Source organism: Mauremys reevesii, linkage group 1 (genome assembly GCF_016161935.1).
Source record: "Mauremys reevesii isolate NIE-2019 linkage group 1, ASM1616193v1, whole genome shotgun sequence".
NCBI lineage: Eukaryota > Metazoa > Chordata > Testudines > Geoemydidae > Mauremys > Mauremys reevesii.
The window spans coordinates 318,036,944-318,054,920 of NC_052623.1; the positions used below are offsets into that span (position 1 = coordinate 318,036,944).

At 38.9% G+C, this 17,977-nt stretch overlaps 1 protein-coding gene across 5 annotated transcripts in view; it reads right to left on the reverse strand.

Moving 5' to 3' along the window:
- Positions 1 to 21: 21 nt before the first annotated feature.
- Positions 22 to 17,977, reverse strand: part of CADPS2 (calcium dependent secretion activator 2) — a 530,263-nt gene continuing 512,307 nt past the window's right edge. For 4 of the 5 annotated variants that reach the window (XM_039510118.1, XM_039510136.1, XM_039510127.1 and 1 more), the window contains 2 exons: positions 5,766 to 5,870; positions 809 to 979 (listed from right to left, as the gene is read on the reverse strand). In XM_039510118.1, coding sequence (XP_039366052.1) covers positions 809 to 979; positions 5,766 to 5,870 — 276 coding nt within the window. Of the gene's footprint in view, positions 980 to 5,765; positions 5,871 to 17,977 lie in introns of all 5 variants that reach the window. The other variant, XM_039510109.1, reaches the window with a different exon arrangement.

Genomic DNA, 17,977 nt, shown 5'->3' on the forward strand with positions numbered 1-17,977 from the left:
AAAACTAGGTGACAGTTTGAATGATTTGAAATACTGAAAACATCGTTTAATTTTAGAATTCTATACAAACTTGGATAGATACAGACGCAGTCATGATAAAATGTGTTCTTATTGCCTGCAAAATTTCACATAGAAATAGAAACACTGATGGCAAGCTTACTGACATTCAGCATGATGAGATATCCTTAAACTTGCGAGATGAATGTAGGGAAACAAGACACAACACTCGTAAGTAGTCTATGTGCATTTTGTAGTCCCTGGAGTCTTCTTATTTATACACCAAACTGAAAGCACCGTGAACCAAGATTTAAGTTTTTAATGCACATCACACAATAATGAAAAATTAAGTACAAAACAAGAAAAAAATATGTAAAGTGTAATCCTGAAAACACACTTTTTTAACAAGGGCACTGAATTATTCCAAGAATGATTTCCTGTATAATTGTGTATTATGTGAGGCACACATCTTGTTTTCTGCACAGGACATCACTATTTGATGGCGGAGTTACAGGAACAAATGGTAACTCTAACAAAAGGTAAAGAAACATAATCACAAGTGGAACTCAAACTTCATGCCAACATTCTCACAGTTCTAAGCAAAGCTATACATTGAAATATGCTAAAATCATTGTCCTCAAAAAATTCTTGGCACTTTTGCTCCCAATAATTCTGCTTTCAGATTTAAAAAAGTGGAATGAATTACATTTTTGGTACTCAAGTGTTGTAAAGCGAAACTATAAATGCAAATACAAGGACAAGTTACAAAACAAACACCTAGTGTTGACCTTCTAGATGAAATATCTCACTATCATCCTTCTTCTTCATCGCTGTCTTTCATGGTGATACCCTGAAGTCCTCCTCCATCAGTGACGGAGACTGTGGCCTCCTCTACTGTAAGACGGCTGTGAACAGTATCGTAGGTTTTACTGTTCAGTGTTCCTTCCAGCACACCCTGCAATCTGAAATCTCGGTAGGTTTTCTGTAGCAAGAAGAGAGAACATTCAAAATGCACCAATGGATTTTCCCAAGAAGCCCACGCATAATCACTGCATAAAGTGCCCAATTATACCATTATTAAAATATTTTCATTCCTTTTAAGAATAAAGGCCTATCATTTTAAGTGGTGCTGGTGCTTTCATTTTTGGGTCAGAGCTCAGCACTTTCTGAAAACTAGGTCCTTTTAAAACATATCAAGATGACCCCTCCAAAATACAAGGCACCCAAAATCACTAATCACTTTTGAAAATTTGGGCCACAGAACACAAACACCACCAACCATGCTGTGTATCCATATAAGCAACTTATTGTCATAATCATCTGTGAACTTGTGCATATGACTCTGTTATACCTGTCAAGTCAGGAGAGATGTGAAGTGATGATAAGCCACCTTACTAGAAACATTATATAGTTCATGTTACCAAGATGTATTAGCAATTATTTCTTTAAGGTAGTTATCAACTTTTTCCTCTTGTGCACCATTTTGAAAGAAAGATCGCTTTTCATGGGTCAGTTCCCTCCCAATACAATAATCCCCTAAATACTTAGTTCCCAAAGACCTTCTCTACACTTTGATCTCTTGCACTTATCCAGCTTTCATGACTGGTAGCAACCACGGAAGTGGACAGAGGTGTTAACAGTCTGTTGTCTAACTTGGGGTAATTTTTGCAAAACTGTAGACAATGCTAAATTGTTTCATTCTATGAACACCAGAAAAGGTCCCTTGTCCTCAAATTAAAAAACATTCCTTTAAGGTGGTATGTTTTGTGTTAAGCTTCCATACTTCACTCAGTGCACATTTTGCAGTAACTCTGTAGTTCCCTCATTCATTCAGAGGTAACTTGATAAAGAGCTTTGTGAATGCCTAAACAAATTGGCATCACTCTGTTAAATCAGTCTTAAAAGTACAGCATTTTGAAGCTGAGACATCTACAGTTGTATATTCAATTATGAATTTGGTTACAGCTACTGTTTACCATCCAGCAGAAAATCTCAATACCTGAACTCTTTCCTCATAATATAATTTCCTTTTCAGTTATCTCTGCATTATAAACCAGGTGTTTATGAAAATACATTTGAAAACAAGTTTTAAGATGTGTTCTGTATCCTGTGATGTAACAGTTTCTATGGTCACTGCTTAAAAAAAGAAAAAGCCAGAGTAAATGCTCACTTAAATTGCAAATCATCTACATATCCTTCCTTTTGTTCACTTCTCAAGGTTTTGTTTCCCTGATGCATAGATTTGACATGACACAGCAGAGGCTACTGTTTCATTTGACTTTCTGTGTTGGGCAAGAAGACGAAGGAGGAACCACATTATTCAGTGATGATGTCTAAAAGCAGGCAGGCAGCACTGCAGCAGTGAAAATCCAACACATACTCTGCCATTTTTTCTGGTAGCACTGGTCTGGGCTTACAATGTGCATGGAAAAGGCTATAAGAGAAGAGGACCAGGGAAGGTCTAAAGCCCCACAATTCCTTACTACTTTGTTTACTTTTACCACTGCCTGTTATCCTATATGGATCCATTTTACTGACTTTTCCCTGTCCCATCGATTTTGCCCCCAGTCCATCCAAAACACAGCTATCAAGTTTTTCATTCTTCCGATGCTCTGACTAAATCACTCCTACTGATTCTCGATCCAGATTTAATTTTTTTGCATTCATATTATATGCCTATTGAATAATCTCCTGTAGATGCACTGACATTTCAGTGCAATAAAATCAACAATAAAGTAACTATAACTCAGGGTAACCCAACCAATCCCAATAAGGAGCCTATCTTTCCAGGGAACCCCTCCTTAATCAGCTCCCTTAGACTAATCCTGGGTTAACTGCTGAGGTCTGCAGCCTTCCATGAACATCACTGTTGTTTCTCTGTTGGATCAAAGAGGGAGTAAGTTCCAGAGGTGGCTCTGTTCTCAGCCCCAAAATGAACATATCAGTTTGATCATCTCAATTTATTTCAATTGCTGCGCACTCTCTCTCTCTCTCACACACACAGTTTATATCAAAACCTTGAATTGCATTGAATAGGTAGCCACTGCACTCAACAGAACATAGGTATAGTGTGCTCCCCGAAGGAAATCCTTTAAGTCAGTGCCACTTTAAGCTGTGTTCTGAACCATACTGAGATCAAAGTTCTACTCATCACTTTCAAATCTCTCCAGAACTTCATCACTGCTCATATCTCTTTCATCTCTACTTATGACCCTTCCCACTTCATGCACTCTATGCTTCCTTTCCAATCACTTGATTTATGTCCACATCCACTATAGCCTTCTTTCATGACATCCTCCATGCCTGATATTGCTTGTGCAAGTACAAAGCTCAGAAATATCCATTTTAATTCAAAACTTTAACCTGTGCCCCAGTCCCCACATTTTAGAGTTTATGGGTTACCCTGTGGATTTTTATATTTTGGGTTTGAGCAAAGTGGGTGCACTTTTCCTTTAAACGAGGAAACAAGTGTGGGACAACAAACAGAAAATGCTGTAGTCTCTGGATACAGTCACTCACTGTATTTCACTACTGTAAATACAGTAGGATTTTCACACTTTTTCAGAATTCTCCTTTTACATGACTTTTAAGGATTGACTTTGCAACCATTATCCAGACAAATCTCCCATTGATTTCAGAGGAACTTTTACCTCATTATAGACTTCAGCATCAGCCCCACTGATATATTCTCAATTCAATGTAGTGGCCTTTGGTGGTGCAACTACTGTTATTGTTAAAAGCAGTTGCACATCTAAAGCATCTCATAACAATTTGGCAGTTTTAATATTTTATTAGTATTTCTCCTAAGGTAGCCTCTGCTGGCCAGCTGGGGAAAGAATATTCCTTATCCTTCAGACTACATTTTTCCCTTCTGTGTGCATGTTCATGTGCTCTATTGTTCTTGCCATGAATTTAGCACACTGACGCAGAGATCTGGCATACCTCACTTAGTGTACAGCTCTGTGCAAACTGATGGTACTCTATAAATAATACAAATAATTATGTAATATGAAGTTATTGACACTTAATCTCATTTATATCCTGAGGTATCTCTAGTGTCCAAGTAACAGCCTTTTTTCTTGAATTCCAAGCTTTGATTACCTTCCAAGAAAAAAGCCTTTTCATTTACTTAAATCCAGTTTCTTTCCTTTTAAATTTCCATGAGTGTCCCTGGGTTCTGTTGCTGTTTAGCTTAAACCCATCTTTTTAAAGACTTTGTGATCATTCTTTAGGTACTTATAAAATACAACAAGGTTTCCTCTTGGTATCTTTTCCAAAGTGTATAAGATTAAACTCGCATTCTTATGATGGTAGTTCAGAGCCTTTGAACAACTTATATAGCTCTTTCTGGACCTTCTCCAGAATCTGTATACACAGATGGATGTAAAGTGATGCAGATGAGATTTTAGGACCTTTTCTACACTAGAGACCATAGACATTTAAACCAACTTTGGAACCTTTTCTCACATGCCCATAACACTCTGCATGTCCAGCCACAAAGTTGCTACCAGTTTTGCACAGGTGTTCACTGCACTTCCTCTAAGCAAGGGTAACCACTATGTCACTCTGTAGTTTTAATGTAGACAACAGTACTGGCATAGTTAGTCCTGCCATCTACTGACTCACAGTGCACCAGTCACTCCTTAAGTGTCCGTTTAGGTAAATCTTTTGGACTCTATAGACTTGGGGTCCATTTTTCCAGAAGCTCCACACTTGTATAATTTTGCCTTTAGCTCTCACTGTGTGCACTTCTTGTACTCCATGAGCTCTTTAGCCCTGGAGGAGAGCACATGTTTCCACTCTAGTCCTTCCTTGAGAAAAACTTTGAATTCCACAAGGGGGCTCTCATTGGTGTCACCACTTACAGTGTGTCTTGATTATGCTGTTACCAGCCAGTGGCCTGAAAGGAAATTGGTTCAATTGAAACCAATGGCGCAGGACCTGGCTCTAAGATGGCAAAGCTAAACTTGGATGGCCTGTTGGGCTGATGCTGGTGTAAGCATGGCAACATCTGCCACATTAAATCATTTTTCCACTTTACAATGAAAATTCCAAATGTAACTCTGGTGTCCAAGAGATGAAATTCTCCTGATGTTACAGCCATGACTTTAACTGTACAACATCACAATTTAGTAGGTGTGGCAGGTGTCCAGCTCCCAGTGGCCGTGGTTTGCCATTCCCGGCCAAAGGGAGCTGCGGGAAGCGGCGGCCAGCATGTCCCTGCGGGTTGCCCACCACTGGTTTAGGGGGAAGCATCCCCTAATGAAGTTGGTAAAAGTAGGATTGGAGCTCCTAATATCTGATTCAGCAGAGAGACAGCCCCATCTTTTTTCCAGCCCCGTTTAATTCCATCAGATGAGGGGAAGGTGGTGGGAACGGGCTAAGATCAGGTTCAGATGGGGGAGGCCTGAGGGCAGTGCTTCCAAATAGGTGGAATGGTTAAGGAAAGAAAGATGACCTGCATTGTACCAACTATTCCCAGATAGTTAAGTGAATAAAGTGGCTTAATTAAATCACATTCATTGCCTCTTGTCTTTCTTCCCGCAAATCAAGATAAGCATTTTTAAACATACTTCCCCTCTCCCCACACACACAGGTAACCAAAGGGGGATGAAACCCTGATAAAAAGTAGCAACTTGCTTCACTATATATGTCTGGATTTGCACAGTGACCCATGTTTATCTATAGTAGTTTATTTTCTATTAACTATCCCTCACTTTTCTCTCTAATGCCATTTTGTAATCTAATTCAAATATATTTTTGTTTACCTTCACTATCTTGATGAGAGTCTTCAGCTGGTAGATGTGAAGCTGAAGGTCTAATCTATCAGCCAGCCACATACATATGACTTTCATGGAGCTGCTGTACCATTGCTAGAAAGAAGGGTGAAAAAAAAACAAAAACAACAACAATTCTGAAGTATTCATTTAACATATTTAGTAATGAGAGGTAATGACCATAGATCAGCATTTGAAGTCACCAGTGATATAATTTTCTGTTAAGAGAATTGTGTGTGTTGCTAGGAAATCAACTAACTTGACCTAGACTCATGGGCATAATTTAGGGGTGGACAGGGTGGCGTTGCCCCCCCCCCCAACTACAAGTCTCGGGCAGGGGCTGAATTTGCCCTCCCAGGCACAGCCTTATTGATCTGACTGGAGCTGCCCCCCAACACCCTCCAAAAAAAATATACATAGAAGTCAAACTACGCCTATTCCTGGACTGTTTTACATTAATTAGCACTCACTATGCTGTCTTTGAGTTTTAACAAATTAATGTGAAATAGTGTTTTGCACTTTGCTATCTGTCAGTAAGAATGGGTATTAAACACACATGGAAGAACTGACTGCTGAAACAGTAGGGGAAAATGCAGTAAGATTAGCTTTAAAGATTTTGCTGTGTTTCAGGTTTTCCATACCAAACAAGAAAACAACATCTAATATAGAATAAGGGCATCTAACGATGAGCCAAAAATCCTGAAGTCCTTATTCTGTTTTTACTCACTCCTGACTTTGCGAAATCACCCCAAAGTCAATGGGCGTTTTACTTCAGTAAAACCAGAAACAGACAATAAAAAGCTTTTCAGGATTTTGCCTTCCATTTGTTACTAATTATATTACAAGATATCTCTTCTTCCTTTTGCATGCTAGGCATGTGTGTCAACATTTTCACTCAACGCTTTATGAATGGATATTGCAAAAATAATCTTACTGTAGTTGGTGCTCATTTTATCATAAAAATAATGTCCAGCTCAAATATACGAGTGGTCAAGAAGATACAGCACCAAGTTGCATTAAAATTAACTAAAGTTAACAGAGTTTTTACAAAATGTTGTAGCAGTTTCTCTCTCTCTCTCATGTAAACTACTAACCAGATGTCATTCAGTCAAAGTATAAAAAAGGAAGGGTCTTGTTTCATTTTAGAAATAAGAAATTACACTTCGAGAGAGTTCATTTCTCATCCTTATTTATAGTCTCTCTCCCACAGGGAGGAGGCTTAAATCCTTTCCTGTTGTAATTTCCTGTCCCCTTACAACATACACAGATATGTAAAGAAGAGAAACATTGTGTGTTTATGTTTTAAAATGTAGCATATGATACAAGGTGCATATATTAACGAAGTTCGAAGGATGGCTACTGTATGTAGCTTTAGCACTCTCTGAATATTGTAAGCCCAATTAAAAATATTGAAAGATCTAACACAATGTGGTTTTTGGATTTCATCTAACTAATGATAAAAGTAGCACTCTTTATACCAAAAATGCCAGCCTGGTGGAACAAGCTTTTTATACATATATTGGATATATATTTAAATACTTTTTCTTTATAGTAAATAAAATAAATCTAGACTCAGAAGTGATTAGCAATCAGCTTTAAGAAATGTTTGTAATGATTAAAAGTAAGATTTTCATATAATATTGACTTGTATTTATTAAGGTTGCTTTAACAATTTTGTTTAATATGTATAAAAGGTATTTTAATTACATATCATAGGAAATAAATTAACTTTACTTTTTTTCAAATGTATTCCTATTAATTTATTATTATATTGAACTGAACAAACACACTGAATAAAATGCATGTGGCTACACAAATCTCATAAAATGAAGTAACTTGATTTGTTCAATATTATGTAGGGTTGATTTGGTATCCATGGAACATTGCTCCGGATCACTGAAATAGAGTTAATAGAGTTTCTTTTCTTTTATTAGTCACACACTTATTTTAGGGTTTTCATTACAATTACTTCACATTTTTTTGAAATGATGGATAATGGGGTCTTATTCAAGTAAAGGCTGATACAGGATGATTGTCATGTACTATAACAAATAGCAAATATGTGAATTCACTTGCTGGACTCTACTGACATGATAAACTTGAAATGTCATATAGCCATGCATTCTCTCTGGACCCTCTACTGTTCTTTGAAACAAGATGGACCTAATCTATCCTCTTGTTGCTTAGGTGCTACACATCTTAATCTTGCATAGGGGAGAAACACAGAACATGATTCTATCAATTAATTTTCAAGAAATTATTCCATGAGAAAAGACCTGCATAACATGAGCTACAATTTACTTCTGCTAAGGGGGTTGTGTTGAAATAATTGGTAAGGAATGAATGAGCAAGCTGCAGACACTGTGATAAATTCTGTGATTGGTTATCCTTGTGTAACACTATTGAAATTAATGGTGTTGTAGAAGGAAAATTGAAACAGAACCTGTCTCATTCTCTCAAAATGTGTGTATTTTCAAAAAATCCAGATATGTAAATGAAAACTGCCATAGAATGCAACTTTGTTACATCACCCCACTAAGACAGACAGATTGAAAACACAGCCAAGAAACTAAAATCACTGCTTCATATTAGTTCAGCTAAATTTGGAGACTAAAGAATAAATGCTGCTCAGGCAATATTTGAGAGGCAAATAAAAATTAACTTTATCCCGCCATTGTATAAATAGGATTATCAATAAATCAGGGCAAAAAAGCATTTTTATAATTATTAACACAAAAATGGTAAAATGTTAAAATCAAAATCATTGAAAAATTCTTAGCCTAGTTTTAACAAGTTAACCATATACAGGAAAATCATACTGTGAAATTACCATTAAACAGAATTAACTGATATTATATATCAAAACACATTAAGAAAATATTTAAAAAGCATTATATGGAAAATGACATTCAAATTTTAAAGTCAGAATTGTCACAGAATTTTTACAAGAATCACAGCTAGCGTATTTTCAGGGTCTCTCCTCTCCCGCCCCACCAGTAGCATTGCTAGAAATAATACCTGTTACTTTCTGGCCTCTAATACACAGACTTTGGCCATTTAAGGAATTTCCTCTAGTCTATCTAAGATGAATGTTTCCCTATTTCTGTTTTTTAAAATGGTGTTAAAATAGGCACAGTGCTACAATCTCAGAGGGAGTTGGAAAGCAGGCCACGCATTTTGACCATCAGTATAGTTTATTGGCAGAGTATGCACCCAACGTGTCATTTGGAAGATCTGTTGCAAACTCGCTTGCAACCTTTAGCAGTCAGATAACGGCCTTTAGCTTTCAAAGTTTTTAAATAAAAACAGTTCCTTTTTAACTGGTAAAAATGCACTTTCCCCCTTCTAACAATGACACTGGAAGGGCAGTAAGACTCTTGTAGATGTCAATGATACGGTATTAGTGGCTTATTCTTTGCTGTGGTCTATGCAGGCATAAAGCAGTAAGTGAATATTATATATTTTTTCACATCAGTGCATGACAGCAGCCAACCACTTTAAGAAAAAATATGTTAGTTTTTTCTTATTCATGGTTCATCCAGCTCCTGTAAGGGCATGCATTACTCACTTCAATTTTCCACAGATATCTCTTTTAAAGTAAAAATAAGAGAAAAGGAAAGGCTAGGGTTGACTCTGTGAGACCCCTGTATTTATTCACACTTATTGTGCATGACTGTAGACTGGTAAATCATATTAGCAGCCTGTCTCCCCATCAAGCTGCTACTTGCTTTCCAGCCCTGGGAAGGTTCAACAAATCAACAGGAGCACGGAAAACAGAACATCAGTCTAATCTAGTGTTTAAGGTGAAGTTTTCAAACCCAATCTAAGAAGATCTTTAGAGCAAGCAACAAGCTGAAGGGCTCAGAAGGTGGTATTGACAATGAAAGAGTGTTGAAATATTGAGAAGCGCAGCACTTGTGCATTTTTAATAACAAGAGGGTCAACAAGGACACAACTCCCTCAGTGCCAATAGTTGCCACTGACTATGGAAATTGCCACACCAGGGCTATAAACGCTCTCAGTTCATCAGCTTTCTTAAACACCCTAAACCCCCTCAGTGGACCTTTAGTCTTGAATTAACAAACCAAAGCAATGAAAGAGGGTGCAGCTTGAATGGCTGGCATTGATCCCCAACTGTGTTCAGCACTGCTACAGGCACTGAAAAACTCTCTCCATTGTCAATAGAAATTGACAAACCTCCTCTCCTAAATAGTACAGCTGAGCCAGGCTGGATCCATGCAGCTGTAAAGGGCTCCACTCTCAGGGCCCAGGAGCACTCACAATAGAACAAGCATGAGCTCTTTGTCAGCCCCAGACTCTGCAATTTTCTAACAAGGATTAAAGTTGTTTCTCGGCAGTGCTGGTGAAAAGAGATTTAGCAACATACCGTGCTTTCTTCATGCAAGTTAAAGAGAAGTAGTTAAGGAATTTCATTATTCTGTTGACTATTGGAAATACAAAACAAATATATTAAATATTCACAATCCTTTTTCTTGCCTAATCTATAATGTTTTGAGAATGATTCAATTAAATATAACACTTATCTCCTGAAAGCAAGCACTTCAGATTTAGTTTTGAAGTTTTATTAAAAGGTGCAGCTGTTTGCCACCTGGAATGAGGCCTCAATACATACTAATACACAATGCCTTAGACCTTCTAGGTCTGATATTCCTAAATCTGAATCACAAGACCCCATAGGGTTTCTATATCTTGGCTATTCCTGGCAAACGGGCACTGTCGGGAATGCTGCTTTTGATGAAGATGAGAGGGGAAAAAAATGGTAACATTTTGTGGAAACAAAGCTGTAATATTTTTTTCTACTGAAGTGTTTAGCTTCTTATTGATTAGGAATTGGTGCTGAACAAACAATGATAGGTTTTTACCTCCTCCAGCTATGCTTGTCTCAATAGGAACAATAGCAGAGATTATACTTTCCACTGGAAAGATTGTATGTCAAGACAGTGAAAGCTAAACTGTCAGTGTAAAATAGTTGAGTGTTTAGAATACTATACCACCTGTATCAAAATGTATTATTATTTAGATGCGTAGCACTAATGGTATGCTAGGTGCTTTAGCACGTCAGGAAAAAAAAGTTAAATCATCAAAAGAATAATGAAGTTAGGTTTAAAAATGCAAATTATAAAAAAATAAAGAGAGACATTAAATAATACGGACATTTTCAATAGACAAAAAGATCTGTTTAGTTACCTAATGTTTCAACCACTCTATAACTCCCAACTATAAAATAGGGATAATGTTATTGACCTACTTTGTAGAGGGCTTTGAGATCTACTGATGAAACTGCTATACAAGACCTAAGTGTTATTACTATTATTGTATCTTTAATGACACTTTGAGGGCTTAGGAATTATGGCAAATGTTTTCTTATTTGGGTGCTGAAGTTAGACACCTAACTCCATATGCATATGTGTAAATAAGTGGCTGGATTTCCAGAGTTACTGAACACTCAACTCCCATTGTTTTCAATGAATGTTGTAGATGCTCAGCACTTCTGAAAAATCAGGCCAATTATCTTGGTGACTGCAAACAGATTGAGATGCCTAATTTTATGTATCAAGGTCTGAAAATTTCAGTCTGTTAATTTTTTCAAAATCTGTCGTCACAAGTTCTGTTTGCCAAAAGGTGGGAATGGGTAACAAGGAACAGAACCCTTAAACAATGAAGTGGCCTATTAACTGGCAACAATCTGCTATTGTTTATGTTGCATTTTGAGTGTCAATAGCTTTCCTTTAACTTGTAAAGCTACATTATAACTACAGATAATTTAATTTATATTTCTAAGGTCTTCAGTCAGGGTGCCACAAAATCATTTCTATTAACTAAAACACATTTGCTCTAATGCACATCTATATGATACTCATCTCCCCACTTCATTGCACAAATATTGAAGCATGATAAATATGGAGTTATCCAAATCTGGGCTTGATCCCACAGCCCTTCCTCAGACAAAACTATTGGCTTCAGTGAGAGTACTTCCTAAGGGAGGATTGCAGGTTTGTGTTTCACGGGCCATGTCCCAACTTTATGTTGCAGCTGTGTTGGATTATGAAGTTAAGCACTGGAACAGCTTACCTTCAGAGGCTGTGGAATCCTCACTACCGGAGGTTTCTAAGAACAGGTTAGACAAACACCTGTCGGGGATGGTCTAGGTATATTTGGTCCTGCATCAGACCAAGAGGATGGACTGGACAACCTCTTGAGAACCCTTCCAGCCCTATATTTCTATGATTCAATATATGGTCTCTCCTCAGCAGCCTAACTGATCTTGTATCAGAGGGGTAGCCATGTTAGTCTGGATCTGTAAAAGCAGCAAAGAGTCTTGTGGCACCTTATAGACTAACAGACGTTTTGGAGCATGAGCTTTCGTGGGTGAATACCCACTTCGTCGGATGCATGTAGTGGAAATCTCCAGAGGCAGGTATATATAAGCAAGGAAGAAGCAGGCTAGAGATAACGAGGTTAGTTCAATCAGGGAGGATGAGGCCCTCTTCTAGCAGCTGAGGTGTGAAAACCAAGGGAGGAGAAACTGGTTTTGTAGTTGGTAAGCCATTCACAGTCTTTGTTTAATCTTGAGCTGACGGTGTCAAATTTGCAGATGAACTGATGCTCAGCAGTTTCTCTTTGAAGTCTGGTCCTGAAGTTTCTCCTTCCTTGGTTTTCACACCTTAGCTGCTAGAAGAGGGCCTCATCCTCCCTGATTGAACTAACCTCGTTATCTCTAGCCTGCTTCTTGCTTGCTTATATATACCTGCCCCTGGAGATTTCCACTACATGCATCCGACGAAGTGGGTATTCACCCACGAAAGCTCATGCTCCAAAACATCTGTTAGTCTATAAGGTGCCACAAGACTCTTTGCTGCTTTAACTGATCTTGGAGACAGGTGGACCTGGTGAAGAAGGGAGGTTAATTGTCTCCATGAGACCTTGGAACAGACTGCGGGAACTGGACAGTTCACGCATATGAGCTTCATCTTCTCTGAGCGGCTTCTGCAGATCCTGCCACTCTCACCTTCCTGATTACTGCAACAGTAACCCAATGGAACTGGCTTGGGGAAGAGGGACTAGGCCCAGACCTCCAACCTTGCTGGCCCAAGGGAGAGAGGAGCTGATGGGGAGGGAATAAGAACAAAAAAATGTCCACACTGGATCAGACCAAAGTCCATCTAGCCCTGTGTCCTGTCTTCCAACAGTGGCAAATGCCAGGTGCTTCAGAGGGAATGAACAGAACAGATAATCATCAAGTGCTCCATCCCCCATTGCCCATTCCAAGCTTCTGGCAAACAGAGGTTAGGGACACCATCCCAGCTCTTCTTGGCTAATAGCCATTGATGGACCTATCCTCCATGAACTTATTTAGCTCTCTTTTGAACCCTGTTACAGTCTTGGCCTTCACAACATCCTCTGGCAAACAATTCCACAGGGTTGACTGTGCATTGTGTGAAGAATCTGTTCCCTCCAACAGTAGTTGGTGTGTGCGGCAGAGGGGGCTTTGTTCACTTTCATCCTAGGGTGGCAGCTCTTTTTCAGAGATATCATCCTGAAGATTCCCATCTCGGACTGCAAGGCCCAGTCACTCTTCTTGGTTACTACTTGACAGCTAGGAGGGGTGGGGGATTCCATTAACTAACTCTTATGGAATTAGGGAGATACTATATATGTTGAGTGCCTCCCTGAGGTGATCCCTTAGCCTCTAAGTGGGGCAGAGACTCTGCTCCTGGGCAGAGAGCATGGGGGACAGACAACAACAGGTCCTTCTGTAGAACTGTTCTTGAGGGTGTGTGTGTGTGTGGCGGGGGGGATAGTAGGCATTTGATTAGGCCTCTGCTGCTGTGGAACAAAGCCAAGTTCTGGACTCCACGCTATGGGTGCAGGTGGGATCAGCATTTGGTTCTAAGGGTGCAATCTGGTAAACCCTTTCTCCTAGGCAAAGGGCTTAGTAACATGAGTATTGGTACTCTTCATGGTATTAAGCAACTGCAGGAACAGGCTTTAAATATGCAACTTTTAATTTTATTTTGCTCTAAAAAACCTGTCTGTTCTTTATTAGAGGAGTAACTAGAATATTTTTATAGCTGCTCCTGAAACTTTATTTTTATCTTGGTAAATCAATAGTTATTCTACACAGAATTCTTTAAAAAGTAATTGCTTCAGGTAAACAGTGTATGGAGCCTCACCTTTTAGTTTGAAACATTTTTAGAATCAGGTGGCATTTTTATGCTGCACACATTTTATAGAACACCGAGTGTACAGAGAACTGATATTTGCAAATATGAATTTGCAGATAGTACTGGAATTAGGTTGCCAGAATTAAGTGGCCTCCATATTTATGGTCATTGCACAGTAAAACATATAGCAAGCATCTGTACTGGAGTAGCTGCTTCTTGGCCTAGATATGCACTTAATATATATTTGCTAAGCCTGACTATATTATTCTATTATGATACACACACAAAAACAATAAAAATGTTACATCTGAAGGTACATTTTAATTGATTCTTTTAAAAAATTCAATACGTTTAAAAAACAAATATTAATAACTGTATGGAAATGATCAGTTAAGGAATAGCCAATAATTGTCTGCCATACAATCCTTCATCACTCACTATAAGCCTCCCTGTTTTACACACCCAATCTTAGTTTGGCTAACTCGATTTGTTGTATAATGGAAATATGCTGCTGGATGTGTACTGTTGATTTTGTATGTTATTTTCATTGTGAAGTAAAGATTCAAAAAATAATATAGTTCAAAAGGTATATTAAGATATGTCATCAGATATTTCATAGTGTGATATGATGAAGGGGTAAAATAATATTTAAATGAATGACTGGTGTAATTTGGCGATATAATGTCCATTGATTGCATGGTGCTTTAGGTTTATGTGATTGTAGATAGGCCTGGTAAGTTATATTTTATAACTACATTAACTATATTGTGTATCCGATAACAAGAAGTTTTTTGTAGTGAGTAATGTAGTAATATGCTGGAAATGGGTCCCTTCAATAAATAAAATAAAAAAGATTTTCTGATCTCCAGTCATTTGTTATTTTAACATTTGCATACATATCGGACACTTTTGGGGAGGGCAAAATTAATGTCAGGCGGCGGTGTAAATCTGATGGAACGATAATGGTGAAGGATTATATGAGAATAAAGAAACTGGGTGAATCCTGTAACTGTTCATTTGTAGATGTGTGTGTGTGTGTGTGCGTGTTTAAGGTTCACAATTTTGTGAAGAGATGACTAATCTTGGTTTTGGGTGCCAACTAGACTCCACTGAAACACACTTTCAACTTTAAAACCTTCTTGTAATGAATTTTTTTGGGGGGAATTTCCTTAATTTGTTTTTTTTTTATAAATGTTATCTGGGATATAAGGTCCACAGGAGGGGACCTTTACTGTGACATTTTATGAGGCTCTGTGCATGTGGAGTTGTGTGTGTCTAGAGTTGTATTTGTGTGGATTATGGGGTTAGAGGACAGTGGAAGGGAATGGAGCTTTTTATCTACACTGTAAACCAGGGATCAGCAACCTTTGGCACGCGGCTCGCCAGGGTAAACACCCTGGCGGGTTGGGCCTGTTTGTTTACCTGCCGTGTCCGCAGGTTCAGCCAATCGCGGCTCCCACTGGCCGCGGTTCGGTGTCCCTGGCCAATGGGGGCTGTGGAAAGCGGCGCGGGCCAAGGGATGTGCTGGCCGCCACCCCCATTGGCCTGGAACGGCGATACGCGGCCAGTGGGAGCCACGATCGGCCAAACCTGTGGACGCGGCAGGTAAACAAACCGGCCTGGCGGGCCGTGTGCCAAAGGTTGCCGATCCCTGCTGTAAACTAAGTGCTTAAAGTTGTCTATCTAGAAAATTTTAAATATTTAAAATTTATCATGCATAAACTCTCCATTTCCCCATCCCAATTCCTGTATATCTTCCTACTCAAGTATCTTGCATCCATCGTCTATGTCTCCCCCAATCCCCTGCACCCTTTTCTATACCCCTGGCTCCCTGCACTCCCCCCTCTTTCCCCACTGCATGCTCTGCCAGTCTCCTGTCGTCTCATATTCTTCTTCCTCCCACAGATGCCCCAATCCAACACATAGTGGCACAGTTCTAAGTCACCCAGTCTATTCCCCTTGAAACTCACGTCCCCACTTCTACAGGCCTCCTCTTGGACTCCTGCTCATCCACAGATCCTCCACCTCAAATCTCTCCCTCCAATATCTGAAAAAAATGTAGAGCAGTGCAGTGTGTGTATCTGTGTGTGTGTAAATCATTGCTCTGTACAGCCCAAACTGTATCCACAGGTAACAGGAAGGGAGGAGTGAGGAAGAACAATACTGCAGCCGGCCACTTTAAAACACTGATAACTGTGCAGATCTATTCTCTGTCCAATCCCATTGAAAAGGGAATCAGAACTGGGACTTTTTTTTCAGCCTGGTAAAGTGACAAACAGACCTTTACTACTTCACAAAGTCTCTTCTCTCCTTACAGCAAGGTGATCAGCTTTCTTCTTGTATCTTGGCCTGTACTTAGAAGGAAGAACACTTCCTTTTCCCCTCAGGTCCCCCTCCTCCGGCCTTTCTGTGCCTTTATTTATATCCCTACTCGAATGATCCCCTAATTAGTCTCTTCCCTGCCTACTTTAGTGAGGGGTTCGTATTATCCACTTTTGTAATCGACTCACTAACACCTCCCTTGCAAAAAGAAACCCAACAAAAATACTCACCCAAGCCACAGAATCCACGTGGCGAATGATACCAAACAAATTTGGAGTTTGTTGGCTGAGCCATTTTGGAGATAGGAAGAGCCAAAAACTGTTAGGATCATTTAAAAAAAATATGTCACTGGGGGGAATTTTTAAATCCCACAGCTTTAAAATTCTTTCTGATTTTTTCCAAACATCCTAGAAAAACTCTGCCATGGAATGAGATATGGCATGTTGCATTTCAAGGGGATTGTTTTTCTGAAGAAAAGTAAAGTTTTTTTGTTTTAAACTGAGCTCTGAATTGGAGGCTACATGATTGTGGAAGTACTGTCATCCATAACAAATGTAATGTTCAATACATGACATACAGTAACCATCCATCCACATACTGTATTCTACATTGCTATCTCAGAGACAGAATATAAAATTTCAAATAATTTGTTTGCAACATTTTGGTAATTTTGTAATTGGAACCCATATTATCTGCATCTCCCTTCCTCACATATGATAGATGCAGAATGAAGTGGGGTTTTGAAAAATTATCTGTACACAAAGCTGCCATGCAGACCTGGACATCGGTTATGTTATCTTTATTTTAAATATTGTGTGCTAATGTAGGGCTTATTAAAGTGAGAGACTAATGGCATTGGAACATATAGATTCCCCCCTTGCCCCCATGCTCTTCATTCCTGAACTGCACTGCTTTATGCTATTACAGTACTAGGGCTTCCTTGAGCACCTACTACCAGTCATGCCATATTTGTGTGCTCTGCTGTATGTTGTGGTTCTATGATATAGACCAATGTCCACCAAGGAACAGAATGAGACCAGCCAGTGAATATTTCTTGAGCTTAAGCCAACACGAATCCCCAAAATAAATAAATAAAAGGTGAAAGGCCACTGTTTTAAATTACTTAATACTATCCCCATCACTAATGTCCTAGTCCTACAAACACTTATGCAGCAGCTTAACTTTATCTTTGTGAGTCATCCATCAAAGCCAATGGAACGGCTAATGTGTAAAGTTAAGGACATGAATAAGTGTTTTTTTTGCAGGATCAGATCCTAAAATGGCTTATTTTCAGGCCTGGTGGTGTTGCCCCTTATAAAGGTAGCTCTCAGTTTACATCTGAAGTTTGGCAAATATGTTTTAAATTAGAGCATTTTAAAAATGCTTGTCTCTCTAATCTGGATGTTGTTTCTATGACATAACTCCTGGTTTAGTTCTTTTCAACTCTGATGCGCGCATCTTTTCTATTTCACACACCTGCATTCTTTGACTTACACATTTTTTTCAACCCAGCTTGAACTTCTGCAGTGCCGTTCACTTCTGTGTTTTTACAATTTGGTTTGCACATTTTTACATATGTACAGTACAGCGCACAGTGAAAAGTGAAGGACAGGTGTTAAACCTGAGTCCTATGAAAAGGTACATAGATATAAGAGGGAACACTAAAAACGAGGCCCCTCTCTTGGTTGAAAGACA